General features: G+C 42.3%; 1 protein-coding gene across 12 annotated transcripts in view; it reads right to left on the bottom strand.

The window, feature by feature from the left end:
• LOC105420018 (hypothetical protein) overlaps nt 1–24,737 on the bottom strand; it is a 29,738-nt gene extending 5,001 nt beyond the window's left edge. For 2 of the 12 annotated variants that reach the window (XR_016057805.1, XR_002279562.2), the window contains exon 1: nt 24,323–24,736. Coding sequence is in view for 6 of the 12 variants with exons in the window: in XM_020662248.2 (XP_020517907.1) it covers nt 11,093–12,061 (969 nt within the window). In the remaining 6 variants the exon portion in view is untranslated. Of the gene's footprint in view, nt 1–1,584; nt 3,032–10,891; nt 12,079–12,172; nt 12,254–12,749; nt 13,355–24,322 lie in introns of those variants that run through there. The other 10 variants (XR_966412.3, XR_966411.3, XM_088869828.1 and 7 more) reach the window with 9 other exon arrangements.
• Between the last annotated feature and the right edge of the window lie 2,409 nt (nt 24,738–27,146).

The following is a 27,146-nucleotide window of genomic DNA, read 5'->3' as shown; positions in this document are numbered from 1 at the left end:
ATTGTATATTGTATACCACAATTGCCTATTCATATTGTATATAAAACGATTTTGAACCACACAAGTGTGAACTATTTATGGATTGGAATCAAATAGTAAGAGATAACATGATTGTAAAATTTATAACACATGTTCATAATTTATTAATCAAATATGTTGTTCTGTAATATTTTATCAAAGTGAGAGTATAACAAATTGTATATTATTATATTAATGAAGATAAGGACAATATTTTTAACCAAAAAAAAGTATTGGTTATTTTGGAAGAATGACAATTGACTTTGCGAGTGCATTTATTGCATGTAAACGACTCCCCCCAATATAGTTTATAAAGTGCACGCATAACAACATATTGTATACTAGATCTATCAAGGAAAACACAATATGAGGATCTGTTTTTGAAAATGAATTATAAAAATAAAAAATTTAAATTTTGAGTTTGTAGCAAAAGTTTGTGGGGAGAGTTCATAAACCATAGGGTACATCAGATCAGCTTCTATGTTATTTTGTTAGCATGAGTTGTAATTTATAGGGAAAATTATAAAAAACCCCCCAATATACACTATCTATGCAACTTACCCCCATCCAATCTTTTTCTCACTTTTTTCCCCACAACAACCTTTCTTCGCAGAAACTTATAGATGGGGGTAAGTTGCATAGATAGTGTATAATCTTCCCTAATTTATATGGACCTATGCATTGAACTTATGTTGTATGCTACTTTTTGATGTACACGTGGGCAAAGTGGAGAACTATTTTTACTAGTTAATAAAAAGGATGCGGTTTTCATAGGGCTGCAGCCCTATTTATTGAGCTTGGGCTGCAGGTTTCTGCACCATCCACTTTATTTGGATGCCATTGATTTTCCCACAACCCCATGAGGAAAACTGGAGCACAGGGGAAGACCTGGATACAGCCCCCGCAATTTTCACTTGCTGAAATTTTGCTGAAATATAAGAGAGCCTTAGACCCGTGCAATCTAACAACCTATGCACGAAACTTAACGAAATTTCGGTGATATAAATCAAAAAACATTTTATCAAAAATTAGAGGTTTTCCTTGGGGAGAGAAAGACTCAGATATAGAGAGTGAACAAGATAAAGCTAAGAAAGACTAAGATATAGAGAGTGAACAAGACAAGACTCCGAAAGACTAAGATATAGAGGTTTTCCTTGCGAGTCGGAACAAGAAAAGCTCAGTGTAGATGAACATTGAATTGTTCACTAGCGTGAGAATGCTAAAATGATGTGTCCAATTTGTTTCAAAAAAAAAAAAAAAAAGTGTCGAAAAAGGTCAAAATAGTCTGCAAAAAAAAGAAAATATAAATAAAAAGCAAAAGAAAACAAAAACACAAGCAACTCAAGTGTCAACAAAATGAATTAGTATCAAACAATATATCACATTATTCCTTCCTCAACAAATATAATCTCCAAGGCATATATATATATATATATATATATATATATATATATATATATATATATATAAGATTGAACCCAGTAATCAAGATTCAAGAGAATTGAAATAAGGTGAAAAATCAAAACTCCAACAAATAAAGTAAGTAATCTGAGGAAAGAAATCATATTTTGCAGAATATGATCGCACATATATATAAGAATAAAAAAAAGGTTTGATACTACACATCCAAATTAAACATATATCAATCAAAAGTTCACTCCAGAATTTTAAGACCAAGAAAAATGGTCCCCAAACTATTAAGATCAAGCAATGCAGGAGACGAAATGAAATTGTCAAATAAAAGCATAGAGGCATTAAAAGGCCACCAGAGGTACCAAAAGAAGGAACAAGAACAACTCCACACATTCGTGACACCAGGGGAAGACAAGTGGGATTCTAGAAGAAGCAAGATATGGGGTTTGGAGGCCCCCAATTGACATCTCAAAGTGCTCTTCTTCCTAGGGTCTCCAAGACCCCTGATGTTCCAAGAGCAATCTTCAGGACATGCAAAATTTTGTCCCACCCCTGGTGACCCTAGAGGAGCCAGCAAACAGTTGGTCATACAGAAATTCCGAAAGCAATCCTTGGGCCCATCTCATTCGAGCCCTCCTTCGTCTGGGCACCTGGTTCCAATTCACGTCTGCGATTGCAATAGCTTCCTCCACCACAACAATCTCCCTCGTACATTCAACTTTCATGGCTTTAGGCATTTCATCCTTCTTCCCAATGACCTTCATCCTCCTATACGGCTTTTAGGACCAATTACGAGACCTAGGAGAGAGGTCTTCTTCCTCAGAGGAGGATTCAGTCATTAGTATGGGAGGGATACCAAGGCAAGAGGTCAAAACGAGACCTCGGGGAAGATGTTCTAGGGTAGCGGCTTGGGATGGCAACTTCATAGACAGAATGCCTCGGTTAACTTGTAATTCCCATTCAAATAAGTTCTTCTTCATAGTTCCAGGAGGCAATGCTTGGAGAGGTTGAGCATCTTGAAGCAAAATAGCAGGTCTTAAGGAAATTCCGCAAGCAATCTTTGGGCCTCTCTCATGCGAGCCCTCCTTCGCTTGGGCGCCTAGTTCCAGTTCAAATCTGCGACTACAAAAGCTTCCTCCACCACAACAAACTCCCTCGTACATTCCATTTTCATGGCTTTAAGAATTTCCTCCTTCTTCCCAATGACCTCCATCCTCCTATACAGCTTTTGGGACCAGTTCCAAGACTTAGGAGAGACGTCTTCTTCCTCAGAGAAGGATTCAGTCACTGGTATGGGAGGGATACTAGAGCAGGAGGCCAAAAAGAGACCCTCGGGGAAGATGTTCCGAGGTAGCGGCTTGGGACGACAACTTCACAGACAGATGGCCCTAGTTAACTTGTAATTCCCATTCAGATAATTCTTCACAGTTCCTAGAGGCAATGCCTGGAGAGGCTGAGCATCTTGAAGCAAAATCTCCTGCTTCTTAACATCCCATATGGTCACCGTTTGAGCAGTCATATACTTCAAGCAAGAAGACACAAACCAAGTTAAGATTTGAACTATGAAAAGAAAGTGATGATACATGTGGACACAGACCACCTGTATAATAGCAAGAAGACACAGACCAAGTTAGCTATTATACACGTGAAGAATTTGTTGTCAAACCACAAATGTATTACCCAAAGTTAGCCAAGCAGGTCACATGAACCTTTTTGTTTCCAATAATGAAGTCTAATAATAAGTTTACAATACCTTACCACATATGTATTACCCCAGTGTAAATACGCACTCTAGATATTCAAGTGATGCAGAAACATTACATTAGTCTATGCTTATTACTAAAAAATATAAGCACGCATATGTTTATGCACTCCAGTTTCAAGTTTTACAATACTTTAAGACATTGCTAATCACAATTAGAAACAATGGAAAAGAAACTGATCCACCAACTTTACATGTCCCTGTAAAAATTCATCTGTAAACGACAAGATGTCACAAGAGAGAGAGGCCGATACATATAGGTTTTGCCATATTAATCAAAACAACTTATTTTTTCAAAATAAATTATTTTATCAAAAAACATTATTTTATTAAGAAAAATAGAAAAACACTTTTCATATTCGTAGAAAATAATATTTTTAATAAGAAAAATAATTTTTTAAAATAATTGATTTCTCAAAACTTCTAAAATTGAGCAACATTTCAAACAAGAAACGACCCTCAATGTTTGGATAATCGATGTTTGAATACACAAGCGCTGTAAAGGCTTCAATCATCCTTTCATACACACCAAAAATCATAAAAAAAAAATATTCGGTATTTTTTACTCGATTGAAAATATCTATTTCATTGGCACATTTTTTTTACATTCAATTGAAAAAATCTATGTCAAATACACCAAAAATCAATGTTTGAATACACAAGCCCCATAAAGGCTTTGATCATCCTTTCAAATCAAAAATTAAAAAGAAAAAAAAAAAAAATCGGTATTTTTTATTCAATTGAAAAAATCTATTTCATTTCAACATTTTTGTTTTACATTAAAAAGATTAGTTAATTGAGATAATTAGGTATAACATGATTTAAACACTAATGTAATACTTATAAGCATGAGGTGGCATTATAAGGAAATAATGTGTCATGATGTGGCATTATAAGGTAATAATGTGTCATGAGATGGCATTATAAGGAAATAATGTATCATGAGGTGGCATTATAAGGTAATAATGCGTCATGAGGTGGCATTATAAGGTCATAATGTGTCATGAAGTGGCATTATAAGGTAATAATGTGTCATGAGGTGGCATTATAAAATGATTATATGTCGTGAGGTAGTATGAGTTAAAAAAAAAAAAAAGGGACACATAATTTGACGTGTCAAATGGAGGATTGTCCTCCCTCACTTTTAAAAGCCCTTCTCCCCGTATGGGCTCATCATTAGCCCATCATGTTGCATTTTTCTCTCTTCCCATATGTAAGTTCTCCTTCTCTCTCTCATAACGATTTTTTCTCTCTTCATGCTCTCTTTCTCATAATGATCTCATTATAATAAAAATTATTCTCTTTTCTCTCATATGATATTTCTCTCTCCCTCATAAGAATCTCATAAGAGGTTCTTTTCTCTCTCATAATGTTCTCATTGTGATAAAAATAATTCTCTTTTCTTTCATATAATATTTTTAAATCTCTTGTAATACATGCATTTTTTTTATGCTCCCTCTCAACATATAAACGCATTTGGTCTCTACCCATACCTTTAGCAAAACACCATTGATCTGGTCTTACTCTGGCAATGGTAGCAACACATCCATCTCAAAGTGACGTATAAGTTCTAAGAGTAAATTACCTCATTTTCATATAAAATAGTTATTTGAAAACTGGTATTTCTGCATTTAATTGTAATATTTCCATCTATTATTATGAATTTTAGATACTGTAAGTTTTATGTGTGAGTGACTTTATTTTCTTATAAACTAGTTATTTGAACACTGGTATTTCTGCATTTAATTGTAAAATTTTTGTCTATCATTATAAATTTTAGATATTGTAAGTTTTATGTATAAGTGACTTTATATTCCGGTAAAATAGTTATTTAAAAATTGGTATTTCTGACATATTTCTGACACTAAGTTTGGTAAAAAATTGTCACACCCCAAGTTTTATGACACTAACAATGTTTTATGACACTAACATTGTAAATTTTTTTTATAATGAAATCATTATGAGAAAGAGAGTATGAAGAGAGAGAAAAAAAATCGTTATGAGAGAGAGAGAGAACTTACATAATGATGAGCCCCTGAGGGGAGAATGGTTTTTAAAAGTGAGGGAGGACAATCCTCCATTTGACACATGACAAATTATGTGTCAATTTTTTCTATTTTTAAAACCTCACTTATATGTGCCACCTCATGACACATAATCATTTTATAATGCCACATCATGACAGATTATTACCTTATAATGCCACCTCATGGCACCATATTTCCTTATAATACCACCTCATGACACATTATTACCTTATAATGCCACTCCACCTCATGACACATTATTATCTTATAATGCCACCTCATGACATATTATTTTCTTATAATGCCACCTCATGGTTATGAGTATTGCATGAGTGTTTAAATCATGTTATACCTAATTATCTCAATTAACTAATCTTTTTAATGTAAAAAAAAACGTGAAAATGAAATAGATTTCTTCAATTGAATAAAAAATACCGAATATTTTTTTCTCAACCACTTAGATCAGTGCACCATTGCTGATCTAAGGAAGCAAGCTCAAGAACTCCTTGGTCAACTGGAACTCATTAGAAAAGGAAAGACCAAGGTAGAGGAGGTGCCCTTGAAATTTACACAGCCTCGAAGCCATTGCTAGGGTTCGTTTCAGAGACTCAAAAGTCATGAGTTGCTTGGGCCCATTAAAGGACCGCCCTACAAAGATGCTAAGGTGCTACCAGAATGGGATCTCTATAGTCACCAAGCCCATCAAATCATGAGGAAGATGAATTATGTGCCCATGACCAATCAAGGACTAAAAGATGGAAAAGGGGTGGTTGCTCCATTCAAAACCGTTGAGGTAGCTGCTGCCCAATACGACGTAAGAAAGGCGGTAGGATATACCGGAGCTGCTCACTCTTCTGCCCAAAAGTGTGAAGCCTGCCATACAATCAGTATGGTGGCCCTTCCCAATTCATCATCACTCTCTTCTGAACCTTCACCCCCATGCCCTTCACTTCGTGAACTTCCCTTTTCTCAATATAACCTTCACCAGTCAACCCAAGCTCCTCAAGACCCTTCCCCCTCATCACCTAAGCCTTTTCCTTTTGACCCAAGTCTTCATCAACCCATCCAAACTTCCCAAGATTTATCCCCCGCGTCTTTTGATTCCCCTCTTCTTGATACCAACCCTTCTTAGGTCATGCGAGAAGTCGAGATAACTGTTGTCTCGCATTACTGAGACTCCAGTCGAAGTACTCAAGAAATTTTCTAGAAACAATTTTGAGATGATTTTGGTGTTCTTCTAGGTTTTTAAAAAACACTAAAATGTCACCTATGTAAACAGCACAAAAATAATTTAGGTCTGGAAAAATACCATCCATCCATTTCTGAAATATCTGCGGTGCATTACAGAGTCCAAATGGCATCACGCCATAATTGTACACCTGCCGCAATTATGAGTTACCTGACACCTCACCTACAGCCATAATTGTTCACTGGATACCTCAACAGACTCCATAATTACTCACAGGCCTCCATTATTGCTAACCAACAGCAATAATTGCTTACCTGCCCCAATAATGGTTCACCCACCTCCATGATTGTGGAATTGACATGAGTTATAAGGGTTTGAAGTCCGCCTCTTCTCCTCAATAAATAGGGGCTTAGTCACTCAGTTGAGGCATCAAAAATCAAAGCTTCACTCCGAAGTTTGAGTTCGAGCCTTAGGGTTCTAGTCTTCTGCTTTCTCTTTTGTTCCAGTTCTAATACCTTTGCTTCTTCCTTCTCTTTTGAACCTTCACCCCAATCCCTTTTCTATATTCATCATCACTCTCTTCTGAACCTTCACCCCCATCCCCTTCACTTCGTTAGCTTCCCTTTTCTCAAGATAACCTTCACCAGTCTTCATCAACCCATCCAAACCTTTTCCTTTTGACCCAAGTCTTCATCAACCCATCCCCCTCATTTTTGATTCCCCTCTTCTTGATACCGACCCTTCTCAGGTCATCCGAGAAGTTGAGATAACTGCTATGTCTTGCATTACTAAGACTTCAGTCGAAGTAGGAATGCCAAAGGAGTCCATGACTCTTGGTCAAATAATGGAAGCATTCAAAGTTGGGGCAGGGACCTCTGATCCTCTAATAGCCGATCAGGTAGGGGTTGAAGAAGCCATCGAGGTATTGGAAGATGGCAAACAGGCCACGACCGACGATTTAGAAGAGATAAATCTGGCGATGACACCGACCCAAGGCCAACCTTCATTTCAGCTATCTTGTCATTGGAAGAAAAGGAGTATGCCATCTTCTTACAAGCAATTCGAAACGTCTTCGCCTGGCACAATCATTAGATGCTCGGTCTTGACCATCAGATTGCAGTCCATCGAATTGTTATTGATTCATCTTTTTAAACCAATGAAGCAGAAGTCAAGAAGGCTCAAGGGAGCAGGCTGAGGTAAGCAGGCTCAAGGGATTGATGCTGAGGTAAGCGGGCTCAAGGGAGCAGGCTTCATCCGAGAAATCAAATACCCAAAGTGGCTGACCAATGTCGTATCAGTCAAGAACAAAAATGGCCAAATCAGAGTATGCATTCACTTTCGCGATCTGAATGCCGCATGCCCAAAAGATGATTTTCCACTTCCCTTCACCGAGATGCTCATTGATTCCACAGCTCATTGTCAAGCCTTTTCCTTCATGGATGGGTATTCAAGATTCATATAAGAATGGCACATGAAGACGAGAGGCTACTTCTTTCTTGACCCCTAAAGGAGTTTTCTGTTACACAATGATGCCCTTCGGATTTAAGAATGCAGGTGCCACATATCAGCGAGCCATGACTACTATCTTTGATGACATGTTGCATAAAGAGGTAGAATGCTACGTTGACGGCCTGGTGGTGAAGTCGGAAGAGAGGGAGACCCACATTCGAGACCTCGAACGGAAGTCTGAGCGGCTTCGTCTTCATCAGCTCAAGATAAACCCCCTTAAGTGCGCCTTCGGCATGCAATCAGGGAAGTTTCTGGGGTTCAATGTCAGGTATCGAGGATTGGAGATCGAGCCTGTTAAGATTAAAGCAATTCAAGAGATGTAGCCACCAACAAATCTCCGAGAGCTTAGGTCTCTTCAAGGCAAGCTTGCTTACATCCGGAGATTCATTGTCAATCTATTAGGACGTTGTAGACCCTTTACACGCCTGTTGAGGAAAGATGCACCCTTTGAGCGGGATGAAACATGTGAATTAGCCCTGGAAGACATCAAGACTTCTTTGCTGAACCCCCCGGTGCTATCTACTTTTGTGTCTAGGAAGCCCCTCATCTTATACGTGACCGCACTCAACGAGTCACTTGGTGCACTCCTTGCGCAGCATAATGAAGAAGGGAAAGAAACTGCTTTGTATTACCTCAGTCACAGGATGCAAGGGGCCGAGAAGAATTACTCTCTGATCGAGAAGATGTTGCCTAGCCTTAATCTTCGCAATCCAAAAGCTCTGTCATTATTTTATTGCCAAAGAAGTCCAGCTCATTTCACGGGCTGATCCAATTAAGTTCCTTATGTCACGCCCCTGCTTCTTAGGGCGTCAGGCGAAGTGGTAACTGCTATTGATGGAATTTGACATCACCTATGTGCCACAGAAAGCCATCAAAGGCCAAGCCTTGGCTGACTTTTTAGCTACGCACCCCTTGCCGTCAGATTCCCCCTTTTCAAGTGACCTCCCTAATGCAGAGGTATTCTATGCAGAAGAACCATATGATTGGAAGATGTATTTTGATACAGCCTTCCAGTCAGAACAAGGCGGTGCTGGTGTGGTGTGCCAGAATGCCCACCTTACCCGTTCGAGGCACTTCTCGCTGCTAAAGATGCCATTAAAGCTGAGAAAGACATTGAGCAAGCCTCAGTCCTTGAGCCTAAAACAAAAGGTGAAATTCTTCGACCCATTGTGTGCAGAGGTTGAGCAAGTTGAGGATTGGAGGGAGCCCATAATCAATTTTGTCAAGCATGGTCGGCTTCCAGATGATCGTATCGAGCACAACAATATACAGAGGACGTCCACAAGGTACACTCTACTTGAAGGTGATGTCCTCTTCCGATGCTCTTTTGATGGCATCCTCCTCAGATGTATCGACATGAAAGAATCGGGGCAAGTGCTTGAGGAGGTGCACACTGGGATTTGTGGACTCCATCAATCCGGCCCCCCAAGCTCTATGGACGGATCCGAAGGCTGGGTATTATTGGCCATCCATGGTCGCAGATTCCCTGGCTTATGCTAAGAGATGCCAAATATGCCAAATACAAGCAAAGTTCATTCGTTGAGCTCCAGAACCTCTCCACCCCACAATGGCATCATGGCCCTTCTCACACTGGGGCATGGACATTGTAGGGCCCATTGACCCCGCCTTCAGCTTTGGGACATGTCGTTATCCTTGCTGCTGCAGACCACTTCTCCAAATGGGCCGAAGCAATCCCTCTCAAGCATGTCCTCGAGATGGTGGTTGCTAACTTCGTCCGCCACCACATCATCTATTGATTCAGTGTCCCAGACCCAATTACATCAGATAATGGTCCTCAGTTTCGAAGCCAATATAAAGATCGCTTGGTCAACCAGTTCGGCTTTGAGTGGAAGTACTCCACTATGTACAATCCTCGAGCCAATGGCTTGGCCGAAGACTTCAACAAGACCCTCTGTGATATCTTGCAGAAATCAGCCTCAAAAACAAAGAACTGGCATGAGAAGCTTCCCAAAGTCTTATGGGCTTACGGCACCACCATGAGGAATGCTACAAATCCTACTCCTTACTCCCTGGTCTATGGGAGCGAAGTTGTCTTACAGCTCAAAGTTCAACTCCCTTCGCTTTGTGTTGCCATACATCATGGCATAATCGAAGATGAGCGGGTCAAGCTTCGCTATCAAGAGTTGGACGTGCTTGACAAGAGGAGGTTCGAATCCCAACAAAACCTAGAAATCCATCGGGGCAGCATGAGACGAGCATTCGACAAAACAGTCAAGATACACTCCTTCACTTGCGGCGAATTGGTCTTAGTTGTGCGAAGACCCATCATCATGCATGGGCGACATAAAGGCAAATTCAAACCAAAATGGGAGGGGCCTTTTGTGATTAAGAAAGCCTTCCCCAATGGAGCTTATGTACTGGCTCAACCTGACGGAAAGGAAGCCATGCCACCTATCAACAGTCGCTACCTGAAGAGGTATTACATCTAGCATACGGTCTTGGAGGCACGACCCTAAACATGCCCTCAAGTCTTCGTGTATGACCTTAAAAAACACTACTCTTACGGTCCTGGTGGCATGACCCTAAAAACTTGCCTCCTCAAAAGACGGATATGACGAAAACCCGAAAGGGCATCATGGGTAAGAAAGTCAAAAATCAAGAAGAAAAGAAAAATGATGGGGCACGGTAGCACCATCAACTATCATGAGTAAAAGACATCAAAAATAAAAAATCGAGCACGCTGAAAACCCGAAAGGGGATCGTGAGTAAAAAATGACAAAGATGGCAGACATGGTGTAAAAACACCATGGGCAAAAGCACCACAAAACAATCTCACGGGGTCTTGCAAAAAGCCAAAAATGGTGCACAGCCTAAGGGCTTGAACGAAAACCCGAAAGGGCGTTTAAGTCAAGGGCAAACGTGTAATGGCGTGCCACTTTTGAAGAAGCAGCAGCCAGAAGCAGAAATGTGCATACCATGCATGAAGATGCGAAGAAGCCATGCAAAGTCATCTAAAGCAAGAAGGAAAAGGCTTTCATTCCATTGCAAGCTAGGGGTTACAAGTTGGGGACTCACAATCCCAAAGCACCTTTTTAAGGAACAAAACATGCATCTTCAAAGAAATTTGTCCTAAAGCCTTACATTGAAACAAAAATTGAGGTCTCGATAAGCACTAACAATGAAAGATAAAGGGAAACAAGGGTGATCCGCCAATCACTCCTTGTGAGCACCAATCTCAGTGAATACACGTTGCCTGATCCCCAGCCTATCTTTCAGTTCAGCTACCTTGAGGGAACCTGCATGCCTGACTAATAAGGGGAAGGCGCCTGATTCCAACTCATTCAATGGGAGGTCACTCAATTCCTCGCGAACTCGAGACAGTAGGGCCTCCGTCTCTGCAATATGATGTTTGAGGACAATCATACCAGCCTCATTGTCATGAAGGGAGATACCACCAAGCGCAGCATCCTCCCCTTCCTTTAGCGAATGAGCCTTGAGAGTTGGATGAAAGCCTTCCCTGTATGCCAGATCACTCTTCAACTTCGCCAGGAGACCTTCGGCATAGCCAAAAATGGAGGGTTGGTCCGAGTAAAAATTAAGCAGGGGGCCTATGGAGGGATTCAACGTCGGAGAAATCAGCCTTTCCAGTTTCAAGATCTCTTTTGCCTCTTGAGCCAGTTCCTCCATGATCTTCTTAAGTTTAGAAGCCTCAGGCACGCCAAAGGCCGTCAGATTTGCCGCAGTCCTCTCTAAAAGGTTAGGAAGTTGTATCAATTCCTCGAGAGAAGATCGTCCTATAAGACGGTGAACGGCCTTCAAAAGTTCTTTCCCATACTCCATCACGCCAATATCGGCACTCAAGTAATCTAAACCCTCTACCTGTGTGGAAAAAGAGATTCTCAGCTGCTCCGGCACAATACCCCCGCGAGTAAACCAGGCAGGCGTAAAAAGAACCCGACCAGAGTGAGGTAGAGTCCTTACTCCTCCCATTGACTGTGGCGGCCGCAATGAAGACGAGGGTTCATCCGGATTGATGTTGAACACATGCCCCGGATCCTCCTCAACCACCACCACAGGTGGTTCATCATCGGCAATAATGATGGCATCCTCTAGGGTATCGTTTCTTGCAGGATTTCTCATCCGAAGGCTGCCAGTAACCCTAGCCGCACGACGCGTGGTCATTCGGCGAGGCACGTGATCTGAAGAAGCACATGGGAAGAGAAACCAAAAGTCACAAATAGCTCGGGGATATGAAAAGCTTGTGGAGGAATCAAAAAAAGGAAGATACAGGACCTGTAAAAAATTCGGCAGCATCTCCCTTGTAAACCGGACTTCTGACGAAAAAGGTGCCCAGAGGATGCTCAGGGAACTGAACTGTGGGATATAACCAAGCCAGACGGACCCCAGCAGAGCCCCCTTCTATTCAGGTGAAATCCATGTAAAAATGCTCCAAAAGCATAAAAAATGATCAAAAAGTATTAAAAGTACTTCAAAAGCATTAAAAATGCCAAAAAAGCATTTAAAATGCTCAAAAAGTGCTTAAAATACTTGAAAATCATTTAAAATGTCCAAAAAGTGCTTATAACACTTAAAAAGCGCTTAGAATGCTTGAAAAGCGTTCAAAGTAAAATGCTCAAAAAGCACATAAAATACTTAAAAAAGCACTCAAAATACCTAAAAAGCATTAAAAGTGCTAATTAAGTGTTAAAAATGCCAAAAGAAATGCTAAAATGCATAAAAGAGCAAAATAATATATATACATGCTCAAATGCTGAAGAGGATGCATTATTATGCTAAAATGAAAAGCATATGAAAAGCTAGAGAAGAATGGAAAAAGACAAAAAAAATACAAGGAAGGAAAGGGGCTCACCAAATTCTCGAGTGCCAGATGTCCCCGCCAATAAGCCGCCCCTTTGCAAAAAAAGAGAACCCCTTTTGAAACCCCACTTTTTCACTCTAAAAGAGCTCCCCACTTCCTCTCACTCCAAACTAAACGAGCTCCCCACTTCCCCACTTCCTCTCACTCTATAAGAACCTCTCCCACTCTTAAATACCCATCTTCAAAAAGGTGCTTTTCACCTTTCCTCCATAACCCCCTACAATTCTTGTATCCCAACCCAGTCCATGACCACTTTTTGGTCATTTCAAGAAAAGGCAACGGGCACTTGAAGAAGAGATTTAGCCAAAAGACATCTTTGCCCTTGAAGGTGCTTCTTTAAAGCAAAATTTGGGGAGGGGTAAATGGTCAACTAGGGGCAAACGGTGTCAAAATCAGACGAACCTGGCACCAGGCCATGCAGAAAAATTCCCCTAACAAGAGAGGCCCCACCCGTTAGCCAAACCAGGCCTCTAGGCCTATTTAGGGCCCAACGGACCCTATTTTCTCTTCTTCCCCCCTCTTTGATGCAAATGGGCAGGGCTGGGCCTCACGCCCGAGCCCGAAACTCTCTCTCTCCCCCACGCTCACCTCCACACACACACTCTTCCTCCCCCTTTTTCGTCAGCGGGCCAGGCTGGGCCTTCTACCTGAACCCGAGCCTGACCTCTCTCATGCGCGCATTCCCGCACATGTGTCTTCCTCTCGAGCTGAGCCGGACTCGAGCCACGCATGTCACCTCTCATCTCCTCTCACGCCATGTGCACCACTCTCTCTCTTTCGCCTCTCCACGCACTTTCCTTCTCTCTCACACGCATGCACTTCTTTCTGTGTATGCGTATTTCGTTCACTCCCCTCTCAACACCTTCTCGTTTACTCGTTCATCTCACACATTCTTACACTCTTTCCATTTCATCCCAACTCCCAAATACCACCATACACCCCATTAAAAGTCTACCCCAAGCTCTCATACTCATGTACACCCTACAAATACCAAAACCATCATCACTCGGTGAGCCCAATCATCCCATGCTCACTCCGTGCATCCCCCATAAGAGCTCACATCATTCCCAGTGAGTCGTAGCTTTCATACCATTCACCATCAATCCTCCATCGTGCATAAAGACTCACTCCATTCACCAGTGAGTCACACCCTCCATCACCATCCCCATCCCCATCCCCATCCCCATCCATCTCTCATTAAAACTCACTCCATTCCCCCAGTGAGTCAAACCACCCCAAACTCACTTAATCCCCAGTGAACCCTCATACCATTCACCATTCACCATCAATCCTCCATCGTGCATAAAGACTCACTCCATTCACCAGTGAGTCACACCCTCCATCACCATCCCCATCCCCATCCCCATCCCCATCCCCATCCCCATCCCCATCCATCTCTCATTAAAACTCACTCCATTCCCCCAGTGACACAAACCACCCCAAACTCACTTAATCCCCAGTGAACCCTCACCATGTTTTGAGCCTCATTTAAAATTACGATGAGCGCTCACTCCATTCCCCCAGTGAGTCAAACCACCCCAAACTCACTTAATCCCCAATGAACCCTCACCATGTTTTAAGCCTCAATTAAAATTACGAAGAGCGCTACCACTCCAATTGCCCATCTCCACCTTGAAAACCACTGTTCACCTCCATCATCATCCATCACCCACAATCAGTGCCATTTATGTAAATACAATAAATAAACATGAGCAGACATGGTCGTGAGACCATGGGTAAAAATTCTCAAAGAAAAAACACGGGCATGGTGAAAACCCAAAAGGGCACCATGAGTAAAAATGGCATCCCGGGGATGGTCAAAAAGTCATGAGTAAGAGTGTTCTGCAAAGAAAAAACAGAAAACCCGAAAGGGCACCATGAATAAAAACGGCAGACGGGTTTTCACCCATAAATCCAGACAAAAACAAAAGGCCAGTAGCTTGGGAATCAATGCCCCTATTAGAGTACCCTGCTACTGGAACCAAAGAGAGCTTAAGAAAATTCCAACAGTGCGGGTCAATCCATAAGAAGAACGTACAAGTCAGAAGAATCAACAGGATGGCAAGCCGGAACTCCATGCTGAAAGAGTTAATTTTCAAGAAGGCACCAAAAACAAGAAAGTCATGTCGACCAGCCGAAGATGCTCCCAAAAGGCAATTGACTGTCAAGCTAGACCAATACCTCCACCGACATCCAAGGCAGAAGTCTCCCTAAGGTTCCTAATTGCTAATGGTCTAGGACTTTTCAGAATGACCAACAAAAAGACCCTGACTAGACCTGGTAAGACTAGGGCTTCAGAACCCGAAGAGACCGCCTTGCCAAAATTCCCACCTATCGATAGTACAGACTTTTCATGATAGCCAACAAAAAGCCCCTGACTGGATTCAGTAGACTGGGGCCCAAAGAGGCACCCCACCTGTCAAACAAACTCCAAACCTTGGCGTAGCAATTCATACACCCCATTACGTGCCCTCGACTGTCTATCCAAAGCACAACATCTCCCGAAGTGGAAAGAAAGCCCTTAAGCAAGGCCCCCACTAGAAGACTAAAAAAAGAAAGCCTGACTGATTGGGAAGGAAACTCTTGAGCAAGGCCCCCGACTGCCAGACAAACCCAAATTCTGACTGATTGGGTCAACAAGCCCTTAAGCAATGCCCCCGACTGCCAGACAAACCTACATTCTGACTGATTGGGTCAACAAGCCCTTAAGCAAGGGCCCCCAGTTGTTGGAACCAAAAAGAAGGACTCCTAAAGTGGGAAGAAAGCCCTTAAGCAAGGCCCCCACCACTAGTTCGAGTCTCTTCTTCCCCCCAAAGTCTTGACACCCTTGGGTCTACAAGCCCTTCAACAAGGCCCCCGAGTTGTCAAAGCACCTCGGTCATCCCCCAGGGAAGAAGTTTGGCACGATTTCCCCTTTGTCGGTCGTGCTGATGCCAGTGGTCGAGAAGAAAAACGAAAGTCGAAGGACCAATTTTGATTTTGAATGTTGTCCTTCTCGCTTCTCTCGAAGCACAACATTGGGCAGGGCAAGCTGTTTTAGGGTATTTTTCGACACTTGTATCCCCGATGAGAATAAGCAAGAAGCTAATCACAGGCACCAAAATGCCAGTAGACCATGGAAGCACTGTTGAAATAAACCATGATCTGAAGCAAATTTTTGAAAGGCGATGGATAGGTCCTAAAAATCATGTGGGAGGTAAGACACCCGCCAAGTTTCGTCGCGATCCGACAACCTTAAGGTGGATCAAAGACAACCAGTTTTCAAGTTCAGCCTCTAGCATGCTGAAAATGCACCTCATAACTACAGCCCTATCACCGGAGCTTCAGATGAACACCAGACCACTTCCATTGGATTCAGAAGGTCCGAAAACCTCCAGATATCAAATTTCAGCTCATTCGAACACTTCTGAACCATCCTGTGGCCAACTTACCCAAAAAGGGTGGGTCGCACACTATTCTGGCGCACCCTCAGTGACCCAATATCCATTTACGGAAACTGTGTAATATGATTTTGAGATCACCTTTGAAAGGTCATAACTTATTCATCTTAAGCCGGATCAAGCACAAATTTTAGGAGGATCTTCGTCTCGTTGCCGCGCACGTTTCGAAATGTGGCATGACCCATGACATGAACCAAGACAGAAGAAATCTTAGAGAGAAGCCGCTTAAGAAAACTCAAGTTTTACAGATTTTTGCAAAGAGGAGATCGCTTCAATCAAACGGAAAGCCCCGGCCTCGGATCGACTTGAAAGAGGGTCCATTGCGATCGTGACGTCGAGGGCTTCGATCTAAAGTAAACATCATACGTGATAGGTGACCGAAAAGGTTGTATTTCGACGTTGCAAGAAAGGGTATTTTTCGAAAATCGGAATCCATATTTCAGCAAACTTCCCCTATTCGGAAAGTGGAGGAGGACCGGTTATCAAATCGAGCCATTCTTGTCACCAAACGACCTTGACGACTTCCCCGTCGTTCCACGATGGATAGATCAAACTAAAATGTCAAGAAACGGACAAGATTCTAGATCTAAGCGCAAAATCCCCATCTTTTGACGGATTTCGCCAAGAGCTCAACGCTTCTATTCGACAATCAAAAGATTTGTCAAAACGATCACCTCGCCGAGACCATCACTTTTGCGACATTCTTTTTGCCGGAAGGTTGTCGAAAAGACTCGAAATGAGCCCCGAATGACCACCATAGCCTATGGCCCCCTTTTAGGGAACCATCTTCCCATTTTCGAGATTGTGGGTAGCGGCAAAATAGTCATTTTGCCCCAAAAACTAGCTTCAAATTTAATTCATATAAATGTAGTTTTTAGCAATTTTAGTTAGTTTTGAGCATCCACCCTTGTTTCAAAGGGGGTGCTATATAGCATTTGTAACCCTAAGTTCAAGGAGAGGAGAATTAATGAGATTTGGCCCCTAAGCTCAAGAATTCAATTGATTTTCCCTTGGTTTGGCAATATTTTCCGCTACCCCTTTCATTCCAAGAGAGGAGAGAAAAAATTTTCTCTATAAGCCACTACCCCTAGAACTTCCTACTCCTCACTTGGAACCTCCCACTTCTCATTTGGAACTCTCCACTTCCAACTTGAAACTCTCCACTTCCAACCTAGCCACCGGTTCGGTCCAAGGAGCCCAATAGGGTTCCTTTCTTTTTCTTTGTCTTCCTCTTGCTTTCTCTCTTCTCTCTTTCTTCTCTCTTCCCTCTTTCCCCCTCTCTCTCCTACGACCAATCGGTAGCCACAGCCCACCTCCTTCACCCCCTCTTTCTTCCACTCTCTCATTTTCTCACTCTCTTTCTCTCTCTCGGTCTCCCTCTCTCTTCTCTCTCCCTCTCCTAGGACCAATCGGGCCGTTTGTGGTCTAAGTTCAAGGAGAGGAGAATTAATGAGATTTGGCCCCTAAGCTCAAGAATTCAATTGATTTTCCCTTGGTTTGGCAATATTTTCCGCTACCCCTTTCATTCCAAGAGAGGAGAGAAAAAACTTTCTCTATAAGCCACTACCCCTAGAACTTCCTACTCCTCACTTGGAACCTCCCACTTCTCACTTGGAACTCTCCACTTCCAACTTGGAACTCTCCACTTCCAACCTAGCCACCAATTTGGTCCAAGGAGCCCATTAGGTAACCCCTTTCTCTTTCTCTGTCTTCCTCTTTCTTTCTCTCTTCTCTCTTTCTTCTCTCTTCCCTCTTTCCCCCTCTCTCTCCTACGACCAATCGGTAGCCACAGCCCACCTCCTTCACCCCCTCTTTCTTCCACCCTCTCATTTTCTCACTCTCTTTCTCTCTCTCGGTCTCCCTCTCTCTTCTCTCTCTCTGTCCTACGACCAATCGGACTGTTTGTAACCCTAAGTTCAAGGAGAGGAGAATTAATGAGATTTGGCCCCTAAGCTCAAGAATTCAATTGATTTTCCCTTGGTTTGGCAATATTTTCCTCTACCCCTTTTATTCCAAGAGATGAGAGAAAAAACTTTCTCTATAAGCCACTACCCCTATAACTTCCCAACTCCTCACTTGGAACCTCCCACTTCTCACTTGGAACTCTCCACTTCCAACCTAGCCACCGGTTCAGTCCAAGGAACCTACTAGGTAACCATCCCTTTCTCTTTCTCTCTCTTCCTCTTTCTTCTCTATTCCCTCTCTCTCTCTCCTACGACCAATCGATAGCCGTCGGCCCTCCTTCACCCCCTCTTTCTTCCACTCTCTCATTTTCTCTCTCTTGGTCTCCCTCTCTCTTCTCTCTTCCCTACGGCCAATCGGGCTGGCAGCTACCCCCTCTTTTCTCCTCTCTTTCTCTCTCTCTTCTCTCCCTCCCTCTCTTCTCTCTCAATCTCTCCTCTCTCTCCCACGGCCAATCGAACGTCGGCCCACCTCCTTCACCCCCTCCTTTCTTCTTCTCCCTCGATCTCTCTCTCAATCTCTCCTCTCTCTCCCACGGGCAATGGGGCTGTCGACCAACCTCTTTCACTCCTCTTTCTTCCTCTCTCATTCTCTCCCTGCCTCTCTCCTCTCTCTCTCCAATGGCCAATCGGCCGCCGGCCCACCTCCTTCACCCGCTCTTTCTTCCTCTCTCTCACTCTCTCTTTCTCTCCCCCGGTCTCTCTCTTCTCTCTCACAATCTCTCCTCTCTCTCTCCCACGGCCAATCGGCCACCGGTGCACCTCCTTCACCCCCTCTTTCTTCCTCTCCCCCGGTCTCTCTCACAATCTCTCCTCTCTCTCTCCCACGGCCAATCGGCCACCGGCCCACCTCCTTCACCCCCACTTTTCTTCCTCTCTCTCATTCTCTTTCTCTTCTCTCTCTCAATCTCTCCTCTCTCTCTCTCACGACCAATCAGGCCAACGACTAAGCCGCCAGCCCACCTCCTTCACCCCCTCTTTTTTCCTCTCATTCTCTCTCGATCTCTCTTTATTCCCTCTCTCTCCCTCTTCTCGGGTCGACGACCACTCCTTTTCTCTCCCTCTCCTTCGATCTCTCTCTCAATCTCTCCTCTCTCTCCCACGGCCAATCGACCGCCGGCCCACCTCCTTCACCCCCTCTTTTCTTCTTCTCTCTCATTCTCTCTTTCTCGATCTCTCTCTCCCTTTTCTCTTGGTTTTTCTCTCTCTCCCTCAATCTCTCCTCTCTCTCCCACGGGCAATCCGGCTGTCAACCAACCTCCTTCACTCGTCTTTCTTCCTCTCTCATTCTCTCCCTCCCTCTCTTCTCTCTCTCCCTCTCTCCTCTCTGCCAATCGGCCGCCGACCCACCTCCTTCACCCCCTCTCTTTCTTCCTCTCTCACTCTCTCTTTCTCACTCTTTCTCTCCCCCAGTCTCTCTCTTCTCTCCCACAATCTCTCCTCTCTCTCTCCCACGGCCAATCGGCCACCGGCCCGCCTCTTTCACCCCCTCTTTTCTTCCTCTCTCTCATTCTCTCTTTCTCTTCTCTCTCTCCCTTCTCTCTATCTCTCTTCTCTCTCTCAATCTCTCCACTCTCTCTCTCACAACCAATCAGGCCGGCGACTAAGCCGCCAGCCCACCTCCTTCAACCCCTCTTTTTTCCTCTCATTCTCTCTCGGTCACTCTTTATTCTCTCTCTCCCTCTCCTCTCTCTCTTTCTCACGACCAATCGGGCCGACAGCCACTCTTGTTTCTCTCTCTATGGCCACGCTCCCTTTCTCTCTCACACTTCTCTCTTTTTCCCTCTTCTCTCTCTCGATCTCCCTCTTGTCAGCCGCCAGCCCACCTCCTTCACCCCCTATCTTACTTCCTCTCTCTCATTCTCTCTTTCTCATCTCTCTCTCTTGTTCGAGCCGGCAGCTAAGCCACCGGCTCCATCATCTTCACCCGCTCTCTCTTCGATCTCCCTCTCCCTCTTCTCTCTCTCGTCTCTCCTCTCTCTCTCTCCCATGGCCAATCGGGCCGATGGCCCACCTCCTCCTCTTTTTCCTCTCTCTCTCCTTTTCCCTCTTCTCTCTCTCTCCTTTTCCCTCTTCTCTCTCTCGGTCTTCCTCTCTCTCCCTCTTTGTCTCCCTCTTCTCTATATCTATCGAGCCGGCGGGTAAACCGTCGACTCCTTCACATCCTCCTTCTCTCTCCTCTCGATTTCTCTCTTACTCTCTCTCTTATTCCCTCCCTCATCCTCTCGATCTTCCCTTCTCTCTTCTCTCTCCCTCTCTCTATTCCTCTCGATTTCTCTCATCTCTCTCTCCTCGCGGTCTCTCTCTTGATCTCCTCTCTCTCCCAACCTCTCTCTTGTGCTTTCTCTCCCCTTTCTCCCTCTTCCTCTCTCTCCTCTCAATCATCTCTCCTCTTGGTCTTCCTCTCTCTTCTTCCTTTCTCTCCCTCTTCCTCTCAATCCCTCTCTCCCCTCACTCCCTCTCTCTCTTCTTCTCTCTACTCCTCTCACTCTACTTCATCCTCTACTCTCTTTCTTCTCTCTAAAAATTCCTTTACCCTCATATCTCTTATACTCTTTTTACACTAGCTCTTCTATCATCATCTCACCCAAGACATTTTGCTATATTTATTCGTTTATTTATTTATTTGTTTATTTTGTTTGTTTGCCAAGATGGTTGACAAGATGTTTGACAAGATGGTGCCGAAAGGTTGTCAAACCAACAAATAGTCTCGTATCATCCCACCTTTTTATATATACCTCTCTAATCACAAGTCCGAATCTTCTGACCCACTTGTCTGGCAACCTTGTGTGTTCATGAGCCGCAGAGTGCAAAGCAAGGAGACTAAAGCCGAACCAGCCTCGGGCTTGGGGGGCTTTCCGTCGTGATCTAAGAGGGCACCTGAGAACGCCCGAGCGTGTCACGAATCCACCGTGAGGTAACCTCACATCCCATAATCCTCTCTCATTAGTTGGTACCTGTCCGCACCTGCACCTCACGCACTGCGGTTCCTGAGAGAGCGATCTCAAGCTGGACCCGAACTCGGGCCTCCTCACGTTCATCCGACCCATCGAGATCGAGGCCCAACCAGTTGTTCCTTCTTTTGGTGCATCTGGTGGTTTGCTATGGCCTTTTAATGCCTCTATGCTTTTATTTGGCAATTTCATTTCGTCGCATGCATTGCTTGATCTTAATTTTTTGGGGACCATTTTTACTTTGTCCAAAAATTCTGCAATGAACTTTTGATAGATATATGTTTAATTTGGATGTCAAAACAATTATCGACACGTGTAATAAATTTTACAATCATGTTATTTCCCACTATTTGATTCCAATAAATAAATAGTTCGCACTCATGTGGTTCAAAATCATGGTATACAATATATACAGCGACCATAATGTTATCTCCCACTATTTCCAATCCATAAATAGTTCACACATGTGTGGTTTAAAATCGTGGTATACAATATGCAACATGAATAGGCCATAAGTGCGGAATTTCTAACAACATAAGTTGATCTTATGTGCCCAAGGATGTATGATGGTCACAAGCTACTTCAAAGGACTACATATATGTTCATGCATAGAAATGGATCTTAGGGAGAGAGAGAGAGAGAGAAACTCGAGCCACTCCACGGTTAAGCAGTTGTTGAATTTTATACTACCATTAGTGCTGCCACCGGCCCTATTGAGGACCAAAAATGGCCTGGCCTTGATATATATATATATATATGGGTGAGATCTCTCTCTTCAAGTATTTCTTTCAAGTTCTTCTCCTCGTAAAAAAGCTGTGTACATTTGTGATATTCTTCCAGTATTCGTGCATCTATTGTTAATAACTCATGTACAATCTTGATTAGGGTAGGATTCGATAGAGTTGATGATAACTTTCTATTGCCATGAGCTGCAAAGACTAAAAGGATCATCCAACACAAGTATGTAATTCACGTTGGGTGGAAAAGAGGAAATTTAGTTTGCAAAATATTAAACAACGTTGCGATCTTGCACTGTTGGAGTAACGTGCACATAGAGAAGTGCCCCGATGTAGGAGAACATTTTGATTGATCATCTCGACCTTAAGATGTGAGGATATAAATAAATAATAATAAAATTTAAATTCATAACTAGGAATGAAATTGATTTTCAAAACATCATAAGATTTTAGGTACTAAAGCTACATCTCCAAACAAATTTTGGTGACGCACCTAACTTGTACCGTATAGTGAGAAAGCCTTGTACTAACCTTACCTATTAGTTTAGCAATGTCTATATGACATAGAGAGACATGGCTTTATTTAAAGCCAAAAAGTTTCTTTAAAGCCAAAAGGTTTCATGCTCCTAAGAGAGCGTATTATCCATTTACTCCCTCCGTCAAAACCCAACCTACAATAGGACCCCAAATTTTTGGAGTATAACATCTTCAAGCCATATGCTATAATCATTATAAAAGTTCAAATTACATAACTAGGAATGAAATTGATTTTCAAAACATCAAAAGATTTTAGGTACTAAAGCTACATCTCCAAACAAATTTTGGTGACGCACCTAAGTACAGTGAGAAAGCCTTGTACCAACCTCACCTATTAGTTTAGCAATGTCTATATGACATTGAGACACATGGCTTTCTTTAAAGCCCAAAGGTTTCATGCTCCTAAGAGAGCGTATTATCCATTTACTCCCTCCGTCAAAACCCAACCTGCAATAGAACCCCAAATTTTTGGAGTATAACATCTTCAAGCCATATGCTATAATCATTATAAAAGTTCAAATTACAATCTCTATGGGCTTGAAAGTAAATAATGCCTCAAATATGAAGCATCTTATTGCTTTAAAATAATTAACATACATGCCACATGTCAACGAGGAATCATGGTGGGTGCACTAACATATGTACCACAAACGTTTTTGATAGAAAAGTCTGTTGCTATTAATCTTTAGGAAAGTATTGGATGAATCTAGTAACACCCTCAATTGTCAGAATTTCGATTAGAGTTGATTTTAGGATCCATGTACTCAATATAAATGGTCTTATAATACAAGATTCATTTTCTAATGATAAATACAATAGTAAAACGACAAAGGAAAATTGTTTCATGCGGGCTAGACTGCATTTCCACATATGCGGTTCTGAAATAAAAAGCATTTATCTTAAATACGGATGCACATAAGCGTTCCATCTAGAAAACAGTTGAAACTAAAAAACAGTTGAAACTAAAGCTTATACAAAATTAAGCTTTTTTTTTTTGTGGAATTACTATAGGCATAATTAAATGCCCATTGCAGGTATGAAACACCGACTACAATGAACAAATAAATAGACATGGAGTTAAAGTCCTGGTTCCTAAGGGTCGCGATCCCAGATTTCATGAATCAAGGAGCTTATACTTTTGGGATCGGGATCCACATTCCTCATGAGCGAGCTCCATAGATTATAGGATCGGGGTCATAGCCTTGTTAGGATCTAGTTCGGAGAACGTCGGTATCGCGATCTAAAAATTCTGGGAGCGGGGATCTAATTTGTTTGGGAACCACATCTATAATGTTACGAAACGCGTTCCATGAAACAATGGGAGCAAGATTCGTGAAGTAGAGGGAGCGAACTCCATTGTAAATGGGATTGAGATCCATGAATTAGCCGGAGCGAGCTCCATTGTGAATGAGAGAGAGATCCATGAAGTAGTGAGAGCGAGCTCCGTTGTGAATGGGAGCAAGATCCATGAAGTAGCTGGAGCGAGCTCCGTTGTTAATGGGAGCAAGATCCATGAAGTAGAGGGAGAAAACTCCGTTGTGAATGGGATCGAGAATCCTAAAAATTGGAGCGAGATCCCAAAAAGTTGGGAATGGGTTTCTGGCGAGGTCCCGGCTCTAGAATGCCGGAGCTCGATTATGGAGTGGGAGCGCCCTCCTGGTAACTATGCATCAAACTGTTTCTCATAAAAATAAAACTTCTATAAATCTTTGCTTCATGAGCACTACAAGGACAGCTAATGATTTCAGATGAAATCCTCTACTCCATAGATTCACTAGTTTGATCCTACTGGGACCTAGAAAAATTTGTTTCAAGATTACAATATGTTGATTTTAAAACAGATCTAACAAAAGATAGAAGATCATGCAATGATCTAGTCCTACAAAGAGAAAACCTCAAAAAAGAAAAAAAGAGGGATCTAGAGAATGCAATTACCTGGTTTGAGGGAGAGAGAAACCTCCTTGAGGCTCTGCCCGGAGCTTCTTCCTGCAATCGCAGTACTTCGAGAGAGAAACCAATACTAAAACTGTGTGAGAGAGAGAGAGAGAGAGGAGAGCGAAAAGGGTTTGATTGAATGAGTTCGGGGTGGTTTTATTGGGTTAGTAGGATTAAGATCCAACGGTCATCTTGGGGCCCCATCTAACGGTCATCTTTGGGTCCCAACGGTCATCTGACGGATCCATCCAACGGTCATCTTTGGGACACTTCGTATACAGATGGTTTCTTCATTCAATCCTAAAGATTTCGTGCTAGCACATTATTCATTCACTCCCTGGGCAAAACCCTAAATTTGGGGTACAACATTTTCAACCCATATGCTGTACTCAATGAAAGAAATTTCCAAAGTGCATTTTCTATGTGCTGTAATTTGCATAAGGTTATAACCTTAACAATCACATTAAGGCGCACCTCCAAATTTTATAATAACATGTAATTTCGTTATAAAAAATTTTTACGATAGCCTAAAAATCTATTTTTATCTCAATTATAAAATTTTAAACTCCAAAAGTAGTACAAATCAAGTACATGATCTATAAACTTGAAAATCTTGAAAATGGACGGTTCAGATAATGCGTTGCAAGATGCATTATTTTAGTGATCGAAATCTTTTTTTCTTTTTTTCTGTTTTTCATATTCATATATCTCGAAGTCGAGATGATCAATTAGAGGATTTTTTAACCTTATATAAAATTTTTCTTTCTCTTTCAGCATTAAAAAAAATATAATGCTTCAAGATTAAATAGAAACCGTCTAATTTTTGTAGTGAGATCTAAGTATTTGAATCTCAAAATTCAGTTCTTTGTTCTAAGTATTTGAAATCTCAAAATATCTCCATGGACTCTATTTTTAAGTTTCCTTTTTTTATAGACTCAAAGTTTTAAAATATATCTTCTAACCCCAACCCAATTTTTTCATCATTACCGATCTTTTTTGTCCAAACCAATTAGAAAAAAACCTCATTTCTAAACCCTCTCTCCATGTGTTTCTCTTTCTAAACCCACCCTCTTTTCTCTCCACGCATTTCTCTCTCGCAACCCCCATGAATCTCCGAACCCCTCTTTCTCTCCCATACTTCTCCCTCTTTCTCTCTCCTTGTGAATCTTCAAACCTCTGTCTTCCGTACTTCCCGCAACTCTCGGGGAGCAAGGCTTCTTCTTCTCATACCATTGCAACATGGACCAGCAGAGCTCATTCCACTATGTCGGCCTCTTTTTGGCATACAAGAGAAGGGCTTTGTTTTCGTTGTAGAGTATGAATTTGCAGCAAGGTCAAAGCGGCTTGGGAGTTTGTGAGCTAATACTGGAGAGAGAGAGTGAGAGAGAGAGATGGTATTTTGCTCTTTGTTAGAGAAAAGAGAGATGGTATTTTGCATTTTGGTAGAGGGAGAATGGCATACTCATTTTCTAGACAAAGAGTGAGTGAATGTGATGCTCTTTTGAAGACAGAGAAGTTGTGTTGTGTTTGTAGAGACATACCAAGTTTATGGCTTTTTCATGGAGAGGGAGTTCCTATGAGTTTTTTGTTTTAGAGAGAGAGGGGGATTCTTTTGTTTTAGAGAGGGTTTAGAGAGAGAGGGAGAGAGAGGGGGGGATTGTGGGTCAAAAACAGCAATCGGCATAGAGAGAGGGATTATTGAAGCTTGAAACCGTCGCTTTTTTATAATATGAGCATTGAAACATAAACATATTTCTACTTCTTCTTCCCATTCTTCTTGCTATTCTTCTTCTCTCTTTTATTGCTATTGCACTCCTGGTTCTTTTCTTCTCTCTCTAACTCTCCTCTCCGCTGTTTCTCGTTCTTTTGATGGACACATGTTGGCTGCCTGCAAAGAGCATCTGTGATAACGGTCTCCATCTCTCTCTGCAAAAACCTTTATCTTCAAAGTGAGGGAGAAGGATTAGGGTAAGCACGAGGGAAAGAGAGGGAGAGACCCAGGGATAGACCTTTATCTTCAAAAAGAGGGAGAAGGATTTCGGTAAGCACGGGGGAGAGAGAGAGGGAGAGACACGGGGATCGCGGGAGAAAAAAAGTTGGAAAAGTAGAGATTTAAGGAGAGAGAGTAGGGGTTTAGTTTTTAGAAAATGATATCATTTTAAAATTTCTTTGGGCTAAAAAGATGAATTGAAATTGGGTAAAATTGTTCCAGGGGTTAGAAGATATGATAAATAAAATCTCTATACCCCAAGATAGATTTTGAAACTTTGGGTCTATGGAGAAATGAAACTTAAAACTAGGGTCTATACAGATATTCTACCTATTAATGTGTGTGTGTGCCTACTATTATATATCATTTTTTACGTATTTGTATCCATGATACGAATAAGAAGAAAGCCAGTAGTAACCCGGTCCCGCCGGTTACTACTGCAGCAATAAGCCAAAAACTGAGCGACCTCTAAAGAAGTATCATAATGGTTTCAAATTGTACGATATGGTAGTTTGGGATATCCTAAGGACACCTATATAGTTTCATCGCGTTCTAATAAATTTTGATATGATCATGACGAAATTCAGTTTTCAAATCCAATTCCTATCGTGCTAAAAATGGACCCTACAACTACAGCCATATTTTTTGGGTCTCAAAACTGTACCAAACCACCCCCATTGAATTCTGAACGTCGAAAATCCCCTATGGAGTAAATTTGGGCTCAACCAGACCCTCCAGGACTATTATAGGCCTAACTTACCATAAAAATGTGGGTTTTACATTAGTACGAGCAGCTTCAGCGAACAAATTTCTATTTATGGAAACTGTGTTTTC

The sequence above is a fragment of the Amborella trichopoda genome, chromosome 6, assembly GCF_054954075.1.
Source record: "Amborella trichopoda isolate Santa Cruz 75 chromosome 6, AtrichopodaSantaCruz75HAP2 v2.0, whole genome shotgun sequence".
Classification (NCBI taxonomy): Eukaryota; Viridiplantae; Streptophyta; class Magnoliopsida; order Amborellales; family Amborellaceae; genus Amborella; species Amborella trichopoda.
Note: the sequence above shows the minus strand (reverse complement) of the source record. Positions and strands in the feature narration are given on the sequence as shown.